The sequence below is a fragment of the Megalobrama amblycephala genome, linkage group LG7 (genome assembly GCF_018812025.1).
Source record: "Megalobrama amblycephala isolate DHTTF-2021 linkage group LG7, ASM1881202v1, whole genome shotgun sequence".
Classification (NCBI taxonomy): Eukaryota; Metazoa; Chordata; class Actinopteri; order Cypriniformes; family Xenocyprididae; genus Megalobrama; species Megalobrama amblycephala.
The window spans coordinates 13,669,459-13,683,841 of record NC_063050.1 but is presented as its reverse complement, the minus strand read 5'-3'; the positions used below and the strand labels follow the sequence as shown (position 1 = coordinate 13,683,841).

The 14,383-nt window shown below is 38.9% G+C and overlaps 1 protein-coding gene across 3 annotated transcripts; it reads right to left on the bottom strand.

The window, feature by feature from the left end:
* Positions 1-118: 118 nt before the first annotated feature.
* On the bottom strand, positions 119-13,407 carry LOC125271740 (KH-type splicing regulatory protein). Of its 3 annotated transcripts, none has more exons than XM_048195948.1 (18): positions 13,172-13,407; positions 11,413-11,518; positions 11,276-11,329; positions 11,158-11,194; positions 10,694-10,752; positions 6,559-6,630; positions 6,359-6,416; positions 6,110-6,275; positions 4,463-4,561; positions 4,227-4,340; positions 4,048-4,150; positions 3,830-3,972; positions 2,645-2,944; positions 2,464-2,573; positions 2,284-2,357; positions 2,001-2,201; positions 1,699-1,877; positions 119-261 (listed from the first exon to the last, which is right to left on the bottom strand). In XM_048195948.1, the coding sequence occupies exons 1-18, from the start codon at positions 13,274-13,276 to the stop codon at positions 253-255; spliced, it is 1,989 nt and encodes a 662-aa protein (XP_048051905.1). In that variant the 5' UTR covers positions 13,277-13,407; the 3' UTR covers positions 119-252. The 3 variants fall into 3 exon arrangements, with proteins under 3 accessions (XP_048051905.1, XP_048051906.1, XP_048051907.1); XM_048195949.1 differs by having other exon boundaries at positions 3,851-3,972; XM_048195950.1 differs by lacking the exon at positions 6,559-6,630.
* Between the last annotated feature and the right edge of the window lie 976 nt (positions 13,408-14,383).

Here is a 14,383-nt window from a genome sequence, read left to right as displayed (position 1 = left end):
TTGATTTTAGTCCATCAGCGTTTGTGGATCCAGCAAAGACCAGGAGGAGGAGGACAAAAAAAAAAAAAAAAGAAAAAAAGATTTGCAGAAGCCTTTATGTGGTCATAAAGACAGATGTCTGGCTTCAGAGGAGAGTCACACAGCTTTTCTGCTGGACACAGGAAGAGGGAAAAAAAACAGGAAGAGCAGAAGTCCTTTTCTGAGAGGATGGAGGGAAGGACCCGGACGGACGAGAGCTCAGCAACAGTCTCTTCACTGCGCCTGAGGAGAGACGAAACATCACTGTCAGATCACTGGATACAGAAACAACTGAGCAACACTGAACACCACAGCTTTAAACAACGCCGCCTTCAACACACACACACACACACACAATACTTAATATACAGTACTGTGCAAAAGTCTCAGGCCACAATGACATGTTTTAGCAATGGTATAATGACCATATACAATTATTTCTCAGTCTCTTTATTAGAGTATAAACAAAACAGTACATTTGAATGCAGTATTAAAAAACGGAAAGAAAAAAAAAAAACAGCTTCTATAGGCTAGTGGCAGGTATTTAGTGACCTCTCCTTACACTTGAGCAATAGCAGGAACCGGCTCCCTTAAACCTGAATTGAATGGAAAAGGACTGGAAGACCAAGAAAACTTTCAAAATCTGATGAGAAGTTTCTCAGAGTTTCTTCTTTGAGAAAATGGAAGTAGTCCAGGTCGTCACACTAAATACTGATTTTTGCTTCAAGAAGCCATTTTTGTTCAGAATTTCTTTATTTTACATTTTGTGTACATATTTACTGTATTTTCTGTTTCTATCATAATAAAGAGACTGAAAAATAAATGTGGACGGTCATTAAAACATTGCAAAAAACAAAGCTGGTGGCGGCCTAAGACTTTTGCACTGTACTGTATATTTTTCTCATTTATAATTGTTTATTCATATAAAACATTTCAAAATAAGTATATAGAATGCTTGTATGATATATATATTATATTATATATATTTTTAATATAAAAGTTAAATACTAAACATTAAATTTATATTTATAGAATATTAATACTTTGATAGTGCGAGTTTCGATAGTGAAAATTAGCTATATTAAGTTAAATTCATTTTTGCAAATCAGTTCAAATGGTCTTTTTTTCAAATCAATTGATTCAACTAAATTCAACGATTACTTTGCATCATTACTCAACTTATTAGACTTCACAGTGCATTATGTCAGGTCAGAGGTCACCCTTTTGCCAGAACTCTCCTCTCATGAACGCGAGTACAGCCAGAGATTAGAGTTTATCAAGTTATAAATATGGATATTTTTCTAACAAAAAAGCGCATGGCTTTGCTTCAGAAGGCCTTTATTAACTTACTGGAGTCATATGGATTACTTTTAATGATGGATGGATGCACTTTTTGGTGCTTCAAAAACTAGTCAATGCCATTGCAAAGCTGAGAAGAGCTTATTTAAATTTAACTCAGATTGCGTTCCTCTGGAAGAAGATTGTCATATACGTCTAGGATGTCATGTGTGTTTAGGATGGCTTGAGGGCGAGTAAATCATGGGATAATTTTTTTTGGGTGAAGTATTCTTTTAACATGAATTTAAAATACTTGCCAACAATGGCTGTTTAGATCGAATGGTTCTTCTGACTGAAAACAGCAAATTCTCAAAGTAAAAACAGAGGGATCATTGATTGTACCTGCTGGCCCTGCGGTGTTGCACCGGGCTGTCCGGGGGCCTGTCCCGTCTGTCCGTAATAAGCAGCCTGCTGTCTGTAGTACTCAGCCCACGCGGCGCTGTAGTCCGTCTGTCCCGCAGCTGCGGCTCCTGCGGCTTGAGCTCCTCCTGCAGCGGGTGCAGCGCCGCCTCCTGCCGCGGCTGATGGACACAAACAAGAGAGATCAAAAACACTGAGCTGGAATGATGGGCAGCCTAGGGTGGGTTAGTGTCACTTCCACCAGATATTTACTAAACAAGCTTTCAATAACATGAAGCCCGTACCCATCTTTTTGTAGTATTCCTCCCAGGCCTTGGTGTAGTCAGGCTGGGCAGTCCCTGGAGCAGCTTGGCTCTGGTCAGCGGGAGCAGCGGCGGCTGGCTGGGCCGCAGGCGTCTGTCCCGGCATAGCGCCCCCTCCAGGCTGCTGGTAGTACTGTGCGTAATAAGCCGCCCATGCTGCGTTAGGATCTGTTGCTGCTTTACCTGAGAGAGGGAAAAAAATCATTACACTTCAGATATTTCCACAAAAGCAACTTATTAAAAGCATCAGAGCAGAAGGACTCACTGGGATCATGCGGCTGCCACTGCTGGTACGCGTTTCCCCAACCCTGTGGATACTGACCTCCAGGAGGACCACCGCTGGAGAGACAAAGAGAGAACAGCCTTGAAAATGTGCAAACAAAACCTGCAAAATGAAATATTAACCATTTCACTGAAGCCAATTTGCAATTAAGGCAGTACTGACTGTGGCGGTCCACCAGGGGGTCCGGGCTGGTACGGATTTGGGTTGTAGGGGCCCATGGGTCCAGCGGGGCCTGGCCCACCCGGTCCGGGACCAACAGGGCACAGGGGACCCTATGAGGAGACGCAAGTTAAAACCAGTGAACACCAGTCAAGTTAAAGCACAAAAGCGGTTTTTATCGTACCTCGATCTTGTCCTCGATCAGCTGTTTGGCGTGGTCGATCTGCTGAGGTGAGCCTCTGATGGTAAACAGTTTGAAGTTGGGGTCGCCGTTGGGCGGCGGCTGGCGTGAGATCTCCACAAAGGCGCCAGTCTGCTGGTTGATCGCTTTCACGTTCTCACCGCCTCGGCCAATCACGAGACCGCATTTGTGAGCGGGGATTGAAAAGGTCATCTCACCGCCAGGAGGGCCCCAGTTTCCTGGGCCACGCCCCCTGCCACGCCCACCCGGTGGCATGCCTGTGCCAGGAGGACCGGGAGGACCCTGAGAGACAGAAAGATTAACCGACGTAAGACACGAGGAAAACATGGACCGATTTGTGGAATCCAGTCATAAGTGAAATTTACTGTAGAATGCGGAATTTAGCAAATTTTGGACGATTAAACCAAAAGTAGGGCTGTACATTCACAGATGCTAGTCCATATCATTTGATTATTAGCAAAGAGACTAAACTGCTCCACTCATTCACATTTATATTTAAGTCTATTATACATATTTTGTAGATGGTTCATGAACATCTCTAGAGCTTTGAGAGTCTCTTCACAAACATTTCAACATTTCATTTGAGAAAAACTATTATCAGATACACATGGAAACAAATGTCTTAACTCGACAAAATAAAAGTTTGCTTTAATGAAGAAATAAATGTTAGTATCGTACAGTTTAATGTATTAATAATAACAACAATAAGCTTTAGGAATAACACTTTCTTTCCATTTTTAAGATGACATTTTTAAAGATTAATCAATTGTTAATGTTTCATGCCTTCATTTGATACATTTGTATTAAACGAAATCCAGAAATATTAAACAATTTCTAAAATGTAAGAAATAAATCCATAGGGCTCTATTATTTAAAAAAAAAATTATATCAATTATTTAATACAAATTGTTAGTTATGAATTGAATTAATGTATAAATCAATTAAATTAAACTGATTTAACTTTAATTCTGATTAATTAGACAAGCTTTTGATCAATAAAATGTCATTTATTCATTAAAAATGGAATCCAGAAAGATAAACTGAAAGAAAGGAAAGAAAAAGTGGAATTTGAGAAAAAATAAAGCTGATTTCATAAGGCCCTGCCAATTGAAAGCTTGTTGGCAGAGATTCCTCTGGATATTTCGCTCACCCCCCCTCCTCACTCACCATCTCTCCTTCATCACTCACCCCTCCTCCTTCCTCTCGTACTCTGATGCTCTGCAGGAGGTCGTTGATGATACTGGCGGCGTGTTCGCAGCGGTCAGGAGGACCCATTACATGAGCGATCTTATCTGGACCGGTACCGTCATCTACAGAGACGGGAGAAACAGTTATACACTACCCTACTATAAAACACCGAGTTGGACAAGAGCTCAAAAACAAACCTGGTTTAAACTGTATCCTCACACCAGCATCATTTTGAATCTTCTTGATCATCTCACCGCTTCGGCCAATCACAACGCCCACAGAGTGACGTGGAACGGGCACCTGTCCAATCAGAATGAGACTATGTTACACAGGCATCTAAATGCAAGCAATTTAAACTACTGAATCAAACACGCACCTCGATTCCTCCACCACCACCGCCTCCTCCACCCATTCGAGAGCCGTACTCGTTTCTGTCGAAGCCTGGATGATCCCGCTCTCGCAGAATCTCCTGCACCATTTCACGTGCTTGCTAGAGAGAAACAAGAGACAAAACCTGAGCATCAAAACCTGACAGACTTGTTAGAGGTACAACAGGTACCAACTGTGGAACGGAAACAGTTGAGAGGAAAGAAGTGGAGAAAGCGGACACACCTGGACTTTGTAAGGATCTCCAATGATGCGCAGTGGTTTGTCCATGTTTGGCCCCTGAGAAGCATCCTGAATCAAAATCATCTTCACACCAGCTCGCTCCTGAAACACACAAACATGTTAATACTAACTAGGGTTGTCACGATACCATAAAAATGTCTTACTATACTATACCAGCTGAAGTATCACGATACCATACAGTATACAAAATGAACCAAACTTTCATAAATGCATGAAAACAGACCAGATTTTTCTCTGAATACTTCTGAATGCATTAATACTATTAATGTGAATGAATAACAGGCTTTTATTACCAATCAAATGAATTATTGTTAACAAAATTCATCTTAGCACTGCACAGTAGCTGCATGAAATGACATTACGATGTAGCATTTATGCATTTGCACTTCAATTACAATTGCATAAATAATGTTATGAGATTAATGTTTCAAATATAATCCGAATATAGAAATAAAAATGTTGGGGATAAAAAAAAAAAAAAAAAAAATTTTTTGAATAGGACTACTTTTAGATGGGAGACTAAAGTCGCCAGTAGGTGGCAACAAGTGTTAATGATTAAGTCAATGAATCATTCAACCAATTCATTCAAAACGGCTGATTCATTCAGGAACGAAGCAAATGACATTGACTTGCCCAATTTGTTCAAAACAGATTCATTTAGAAACAAAACAAAAACAGCGCTCTTGCTCGTGTCATGAACTATCAGGAGCATTTTTGCCAGCATATCTTGAAATTTCCAACCCTGACTGGAGAGCAGTATGTAGGCTATATTAAAACATAATACATTTATAATGTTAAAAATCACAATTGATATGATTGATTAGAACTGAGAGCAAAGTGACTATAGCCTATTGATGAATATAATTGCATTTGTCTGAATCGTCTTCGCAAAGATGTTTCTAGAAACAAACTACACCTTTTCCAGAAGTGCTTAAATGAGCAACGGAAAAACTGTGACAATTCATTCTTATATAAAGATGTTATGATGTTAATTAAGTGACGCTTGAGCTGATATTTTTGAAAATTTCAGAACCTTTCTCCAGATAAGTCTCTTCTGCTCATCAAGCTTAATTTGATCAAAAATACAATAAAAACAGTAATATTGTGAATTACTACAATTTAAAGAATTTTTCTATTTTAATTTTTTGAAATAATTTATTCCTGTGATCAAGGCACATGATCCTTCAGAAATCATTTTAATATGATGATCAAGAAACAATTAATGTTGAAAATAGTTGAGCTGCTTCAAATTATAGAGATATATGTGAATAAAAGCCTAGATTAAATCTATTCATCTTCTAAAGTGATCGTGTCTCTTCAGAAGACTTGGATCAAAGCACTCAGTTTATATGGATTTATTTTATAATCTCTTTATGAAGGTTTAGAAGCAGTGTTTTTGGTAAATATAATGGAGAGACTGAAATCTCTCAGATTTCATTAAAATATCTTCATCTTTTGAAGATGAATGGTCTTAAAGATTTGGAACGACATGAGGGGGAGTAAATGTCAGAATTTTAATGTACGGTTGAACTCACCCTTTAAATCACTAAAAAGTGTAGATTAGAGTAACTCGCTCCAAACCTCTTAGATTAAAGCCTGTCTGTACAGACAGACGAGCACAAACTCTACCTGCAGCTGTTTAATGGTCTCTCCTCCTTTGCCGATGATGAGACCAGCTTTCCCTGCTGGAATGATCATTTCCTGCATGTTGCCGCTCCCATTGGTCGACTCGTGGAAGGAGGGGGGAGTGCCGCGCCCTCGAGAGACGATGTCATCCAGTAGCATTTTGGCCTTCCTGCATTGGACAGGTCAAAAGGTCAACACCATACAGATTCACAATGCAGATAAAAAAAAAAATGTGAATAAGCCCAAACGTACTGGATGGCTTCAGGGCCTCCGGTGAGAGACACACTCCTCTCTGGAAGACCACCGCTGTCTAAAAGACACAACACCAACAGACTCCGTCACGTCTCGTACATTCAAGCAACAAATATCAGGAAAAACAAACCGAGGAAAGAAGTGAACAGAGTTTGAACAGATGTGTCCGCTTGACTCCTGTGAACCCGTGTTTGACTCGCCTGGAGCAATCTGAACTTTACAGCCAGACTCCTGCTGGATCTTATTGATCTGCTCTCCACCGCGACCAATGACTACAAACAGACACACACATCATTTACTGACCGCGTAAAAAAAAATTATAAATATTAAATTCAAAAATATAAACTTTAAAAACATCCAGACCTCAAATACACATTATATAATATATAATACACAATATAATAAAACTATTAATTGTAAATACTTTAGGACTGTCACTAACGATTATTTTGGTCTATTATTTTGACGATTATTCTGATATTTTCTGTGGTAATAAAAATAGATCCAAGCAAAGACCTAAGCCTTTAAAATGATTTAAAATACATATAACAATTAAGCAATATTTTTACCAAAAGTATCAAAAGAAAGTAATCATATGGTTTTATAGAACACTGTTAAAATACATTATACATAGCTTGCAGAGGGCACCATCAGCCTGGTGATTGTTGTTACACTTTACAGCAGATCAAATCCTTGTTTAATATTGGTGAAATAATTTGGAAATTCCTTTACGATAGAAACGCTACAGCCACTGTCAACTTCTTGATCTAGAACATGTGGACATCAAAACATGCAGACTCAGAGCGAGGGTTTAAACTTATTTTGAAATTGTGTTGAACAGTTTGCACATTCAGAAAGATACTGATGTATTCTCCTGTGTTGGTGTAGGTTTATAAATGATTTACCTTACAAATCTGATGAAATGGCGCACAATGCATTCCCAGATGAACATTATAAGCAACCCAAACTCTCAGCATATGCAGATATGGAGTTTGAGATGCTCTATGCATATAAAAAAAGTTCATGTGGAGCAGAATTTACTGTGAACGGAGCACGTAATCTACACACATGAAAACCATTAAAGCGCATGTATATTAAACCCACCGGGCATATATTTAACTGAATCGCTGCCTTTGTGAATACACAATACCACTATGCTATGGTTTTAACCATTTTACTATTTAATACTAGTATGCTATAACATTTGTAGTTTTTACATGGTTTGAATGCAAATCGCACAGCCTTAGAAAACAATGCGATTCGTGGATTCTCATGGAATGTGCCACTTCTGCTATTTAACCGGTTACTCAACGCGAGCAAAATGCAATCGAGGATTTAATTGAGGAATCGTGACAATTTAATCAAGGAATCGTGACAGCCCTAAAATACTTTATAGAATTTTAAATATATACACAAGTACTATGATTTTATATAAAATACTATGCATGTTGTAAATAATAATGAATGTATATTGTATATAATTCAATTTTCATGTAACATGCATATCTTTAATTCTATATTTGTATGCATATACACACATACATGTATATATACACACAGGGGGTTGGACAATAAATCTGAAACACTGGCCAATATAGTGTTGGAGGTTTCACAGCTATATGTGCAGTCTGCTGGCCAATCTTTACTGAATTTACGTTTCATCAGTAAGTTCAGTGTGAAGAATTAGCAGAGCAATAGCACAACTGTACATAAAATATTGCAATCAACAACATAATGGGAGACAAACTGTTGGTGCGGATCTCACTGGCTCATCTCTGACCAGGGGTGCATTTCCCAAAGCGAACTACGGTCGCAAGTTCCATCGTTACCAATAGAGTTCAATGGGACTTACGACCATAGTTGACCAACGATGCTTTCGGGAAACGCACCGCAGGACAGCAAGTCTTTGTGGTGTAACAGAAGCTATGGTATAATGTTGCCATACCACCACAAGAGACAAACCACATCCAACAGGATGCGGGCTGCTATAGCCAAACCTTTGATCACTCCTGCCAATGGCAAATGTTGGTTTCATTGGTGCCAAAAGTGCAAATCTTGGGCTGTGGACAATGTCAAACATATATTGTTCTCTGATGAATCCACCTTCACTGTCTTTCCCTCATCCATTTGAGTTACAGTGTGGAGAAGCCCTATAGAGGCTTAACAGCAGTGGATCAGTGATGGTTTGGACTGCAATATTATGGCATTCCCTGCTGTGATTGATGGGCACATCACTGCCAAGGATTATTCTGGAGGACCATGTGCAGCTAATGGTTCAAACATTGTACCCTGAACAGGCACTGAGCTAGGGGTGGACAGGTGTGGCCACCATTGGCACAAGCTTGACCAGCCCTTCGGTCACCCTGCTCACAAATGCAGTTTCTCTTTTTTCCTTGACAAAAAAGAAAACTAGATGGAGAACTATCTCTTTACGACCACAACAAACTGGTATCCAAGGCTGAAATCACTAAATATTGAGAATGCAACAGCGTGTATTAAATTTTTCTAACTCCAAATGATTGGCCACTGATCAGAACAAGCTGATAATTATGACGTAAATGTCGAATATGAAAGGCTGAGCAGCGGCGTCTCTATACACACCTTGCAACCACATTATTGTGTTACACAAACCTGGTAACTACCTTATTAAATAACTCCACTAAATAGTTGCTGCTCTCCTTCTACTCTTCTTTAAAGCTCCAAGTGAAGGGTGGCCAGAAATCTCAAAAAAAGCAAAACAGGCCCCCTACAAACATAAACAGACGTGGCAAAACTGTACCAGGAGAACAAATATAAACAATATGTATAATATTATTACATTAAAAAGCCTGGAAATCATGAATAAGATATTCAAATAGTTTATATTGAACCATTATAAATTGACTTAAGTAAAACTAACATGACACTGAAAAATAATTAAACAAAACTTAATTACAAAAACTTAAATTACACCTTTGAGTTGTATTTAATATCAATCAATTGGGAGCACAGGTTCTCTCATATATAAAGGAGGGGGGCTTAAAGGACAATAAATTAAATAATTCAAAACTAAGTTTGGAATCAAATCTGTGCATATAGAGAATCGAAATTTGATTCAAGAATCAAATTTTAATCAAAATCATGATTCCAAAAGATTCACCCCTATTAAATATGAAGGCGATTAAAGCAGAATCAAAACTGTTCATGCATGCATGTACTCATTATATAAATCACATTTAACAACATTTATCAAAAGTATGCAAAAATATAGCCCACTGTTATGCGAGACCACAATACAAAGCACAAATTTATGTTTCCTCTGTATTTTAAAGTAAATACCTCATTTAATGTAAAATAAATGCATGTGCTGTGCATTTGTACAAGCAAACAGGCACAAATTGTGTTATTCTGTAAAGTACAATACAAAATTACAAATCAAAATGACATTTAAATGCATAATATAACTAATTTTACATCCTGACGTTCGTGTTGCCAGATTCTGCCCTCGCCACATTGACATTCTTGCGCATGAGGACTCAAAGAGAACAATTTCCTTTGTATTGAGTTCAACTTCGATATGCAACTGTTGCAATTAATTTATTGTGACAACTAAAAGTATGTTAAAGGGGACATCAAATGCCATTTCATGCATTCTGACTTACTTGCATTGTTAAAAAGAGTTGGATTCTCATGCTAAACATGGCCAAAGTTTCAAAACACGAGTTAGACGTATGATGTATTCCTCTGCTAAATACAGGCCTTCAGGGTTCGCATAAGTTTTGGAAAGTCTTTTTCGCGTACGGCCCTGTATGACATAAAGGAATTCTTTGTATGGTCACTTCTCCCAGAAGAGTGCACGCAAACATCCAGCAGCGTGAGAGCAAGAGTCGGCCATCAACGTGCTTCGTTCGAGTTACGGAAGTCGTCGGCAGCGCTGCACAGTGTTAACAGCGGATGCAGTCTGTTTTTCCGTCAATCATCTCTCATGATCAGCACAGTCACCAGATCTGAATATTACTGAGCCACTTTGGGGTGTTTTGGAGGAGCGAGTATGAAAACGTTCATTCACCAACATCAAATAGTGACCTCGACACTGTTCTGGAAGTGGCCTCTGACGTTTACGTCACTTCCAAGAGGAACTGATGCTGTATTGGCCGCAAAAAGACGCCCTACACCATACTACTAAATTATTGTGGTCTAAAACCAGGTTTCAGTTTCATTGTCCAAACCCCTGTGTGTATATGTACATATGTACATATACACACACACACCTAAAAATATTATTTAATATGAGCCTGACTGCGATTCAAAGAAAGTTCAGTACTGAGCAATGCATGATGGGTAATGTGAACTTACTGAGCCCAACCATGCCGTCAGGGACTCTGTACTCTTCTGTCATTGACGAGGGACGTACACTACAGAAAGACAAAGAACAAGCGCAACAGTCATGAAAAGCTCAGCAGACAAATGCAGCAAGTTCTCAGTAACTTATAGTCGGGAACAAAACTCCTTTTAGAAAAGTTGCTTAAATAATGCACATTCAGACAGACATCTTTAGTCACTGCACCACATCTTAGTGCTTTTTGAGTGTCCGTTATGTGTAAAAGATGCCATGTTATGATAAAAATAGTCTTAACTTTCAAAAGAGCGCCTGTATTTCGCTTAACACATCTGATCGAGTCAGTGGAACTCGAAACCAGCCTAAATATACAGGTCTGAGTAGTTATTCTGGCCGTCTCAAAGGCTCAGATCTGCAATCAGTATTTATGACTCAGATGAAGCTAACGTTAGTAACCGCTCTGATCCGAGCGCACTCTTACCTCTGCTGGGAAAGGGCAGCCAGCTGGGCTCCGATAGCTGTGGATGAGACAGGGATAAAATCATTGCTCTAAAAATACACACACATTTGCTTTGAGAAGTGAGTAAAGGAGCTCGTACACAAGGCTGCAGCGTTGTCCCTGTCAGACGCCATCTTCTTACTTTCAGGCTGATCTGAGGGAAAACACACAAGAAGAGTTCAAAAACAAACTCAGGCAAGCGGGACAGATTCAGAGCGTGTCTCACTGCCGCCGTACCTCCGTCCTCCAGCGATCGTTTCTGTGCCGCGAAGGGATAACTCTCCGCTCCTCCGTTATTGCTCATAGGGGGACCCGTAACGTCTCCGCCGATCTTTGCTGCGATCTGGAAAACACAAGTTAAAAATCAGCATGCTCAAATTAAGTACTAGGAGTACTATAGATCTTAGGTCTTCTTATATTATTAAACACTATGTTTTCTGGACATACACTATTGTTTCCTCATTGTACTTTAAATGCAGCCATTACATATTTAAAACAGTAATATTCTATACTAAACCTAAACAAATCTCGACAAACTATATATCATTTGAAAACTTACAGTCTCTAGTGTACATATTTGGTGACTGATTTTCAAAATAAATTACATAGGAGCAGTAATTTATCGATTTGCAACAAGCATATTTTCACACTCATAAGGCATGTTCAGACCTTTATTTTGAAATAGCGATGAACATGAAAAATCATTAAAGATTGGTTTGTTTTCATGCCAAGAGTTCAAAAAAATAAAGTCCATTCAATTTTTTGAAAAAAAAAAAAAAAAGGTCTGAAAATGTTTTTAATAGAAAAAAAAAAAAAAAAACATTTATGATTGTGGCAGCGATCTATAACCCACATACATGTTGTTTATTAGAGGCTGAATTCATATAAAATTCTGCCAAACTTCCCTTACTACTTCTAAATAGGATGTCTACTTCATAAATGGTATGAAAATAATGGAAATATATGGTTTGAGTGATCTGAACCATATATGGAAATGGAGGCGCCTTTATACAGTCAGTAATGGAGCTTGGTTGTCATCTAGTGAAAAAGTGTAGTACTGCGCCCAAACAAAATCTTACTGAAAGCTCATTTTTTGAGATATCAACCTGAAATTTCGAACAACTTGTTCAGATTTTTGGCTTTGATTTCCTTGCAGTTTTAGACTAAAACTTGTTTTGTAAAATACATATTTTATATTATATTTTTACATTTTCATAAACTTAACCTTCTATAACTTTATTCTGTTTCACTTACATAAGTTATTTAACTTCTACAATAATCTACCAAATGTCATTTTAAAAACAAGACAAGCCTTATGTCTATATTCCAAAGTATTCTTGAATTACAACCATTTAAGTTTGGATAATGCATTTTCATGTCTAAAAAAAGTGGAGGTGACAAAACAAGGTAAAAAAAACATGGTAAATAAATACTGCAATCAATCAGTGAAAAGGTATATGAAAATATCATAGTATATCCATTTAAAACTACAGCCATACTATAGTAATTCACATTTTGAGTAAACAAAACTTGTTTTTTTGTAAATGCTACTATGATGCTAGGATGTTTTACAGGACATGTACACAACAACACCATGATACTAGCATTGTTTGAGTCCAAAACCATGGTAATACCATGGTACGTTTATAAAACCTACATGAAACACGATAAAACGATGTTTTGGACATTTACCATGGTAGTTCCACGTTACTGCTTAGACTATCGTGTACGTACCATGATGGTACGTGAATATGGCAGTCATTCAGTACCACGCTGTTCATTAAAGCATCTCAGCGTTACCATGTGCTGCCATTACGGTTCACAGCACTAGTCAGTAAAGGTAAATATGACCTAGACATTCGTATTGCTCAATTAAACGCGATCACAGCTCATGCTAACAGATAATTGTCGCGCACACCGGCTCATGTGCGTGCGGCCCTGCGCGCTGCTGACCCACAAACGCGGCCCGCTCGCTCCCGCACTGCGGATCACTCACCTGTCGAGCGCGCTGTACCGCATCGGCGAACGCGTCTTTCTTGAGTCCACCGGCTCCTAGAGCCGCTCCGGGCCCGGGCGGCGGCACCGCGCTGTATTCAGACATGTTGTCCGTGCGGAGGGGTGAAGTGTGCGGGATACGGCGGGGAGGTCTAGGCCGGGCGGAGGTGCGCAGACGCGGGAAGACAAGCGAGACAAACGCATGGGAGGGACAAAAGGCCTGCAGGTCTGAAAGCGCGCTCCTATAGGCGTTCTTAATGAGTGGCGGTTGCGATGGCCAATCAGAGAGCAGCTGGAGGCGGGAGTAGCGTGAGCATTGCGCCATTGTCCCAATGAGTTGTGTCGAAAGGAGACGTTAGGAGGGCTGGACAAACGCAACGCATAGAGACTGCCGCTGTGTGAGGGAGCCAATCAGCGGCCTGGGGATTCTAAAATAGACCAATGAAGTTGAAGGAAACGCTGATTGACAATGATAGACGTTTAGATTAGCGTATAGGGACTTTAGGACCGTTTAACCTTGGTGGTTATAGTTTTCTGCTCAGTGCTTTTTCTTGGTATTTTTATTATACGGTAGTGAAGTTTCCGTAAAGCAGAGATAAAATGATGATAAAAACTGTCAATAATTGTTTAGTTTGGTTTAATTTAATTTAATTTACATACATTCTCTTGCATGCATTCAGTTATAGACTTTCAAAGAAAAATACACAGCAGAACATTAAAAAAAATACATAATCACAATACAAGGGTTTTGTTTACATCGAAATAAGTTCAGTAATCAGTGTCTGAATACACAAAATAATTTGGGACAAACGAAATCTGCAAACTTTGTTTCCACACTAACTTCTGAGAAATGGGTGTAAATATGGTGAAATAAACTAGATTTTATTGGAAGCAGAATTATTTTAGCTAATTATTGTTGTTATTTTAAACTAGCCAGTAGCGTTTTATTTATGTCACAGCTGAATTAGGGGGCGGGACTTTCTCATTCTAGACTGGACACACCTGTGAGTGCAGGATGATGTCATCAATACTGTTGGTCCGTTTTTCTCAGAAGAGAAAGACTGGAAAATTCAAACGTGTATATATCTGCAAAGTTAAAGGGTTAGTTCACCCAAAAATGAAAATAATGTAATTTATTACTCACCCTCATGCCGTTCCACACCCGTAAAACCTTCGTTAATCTTCAGAACACAAATTAAGATATTTTTATAAA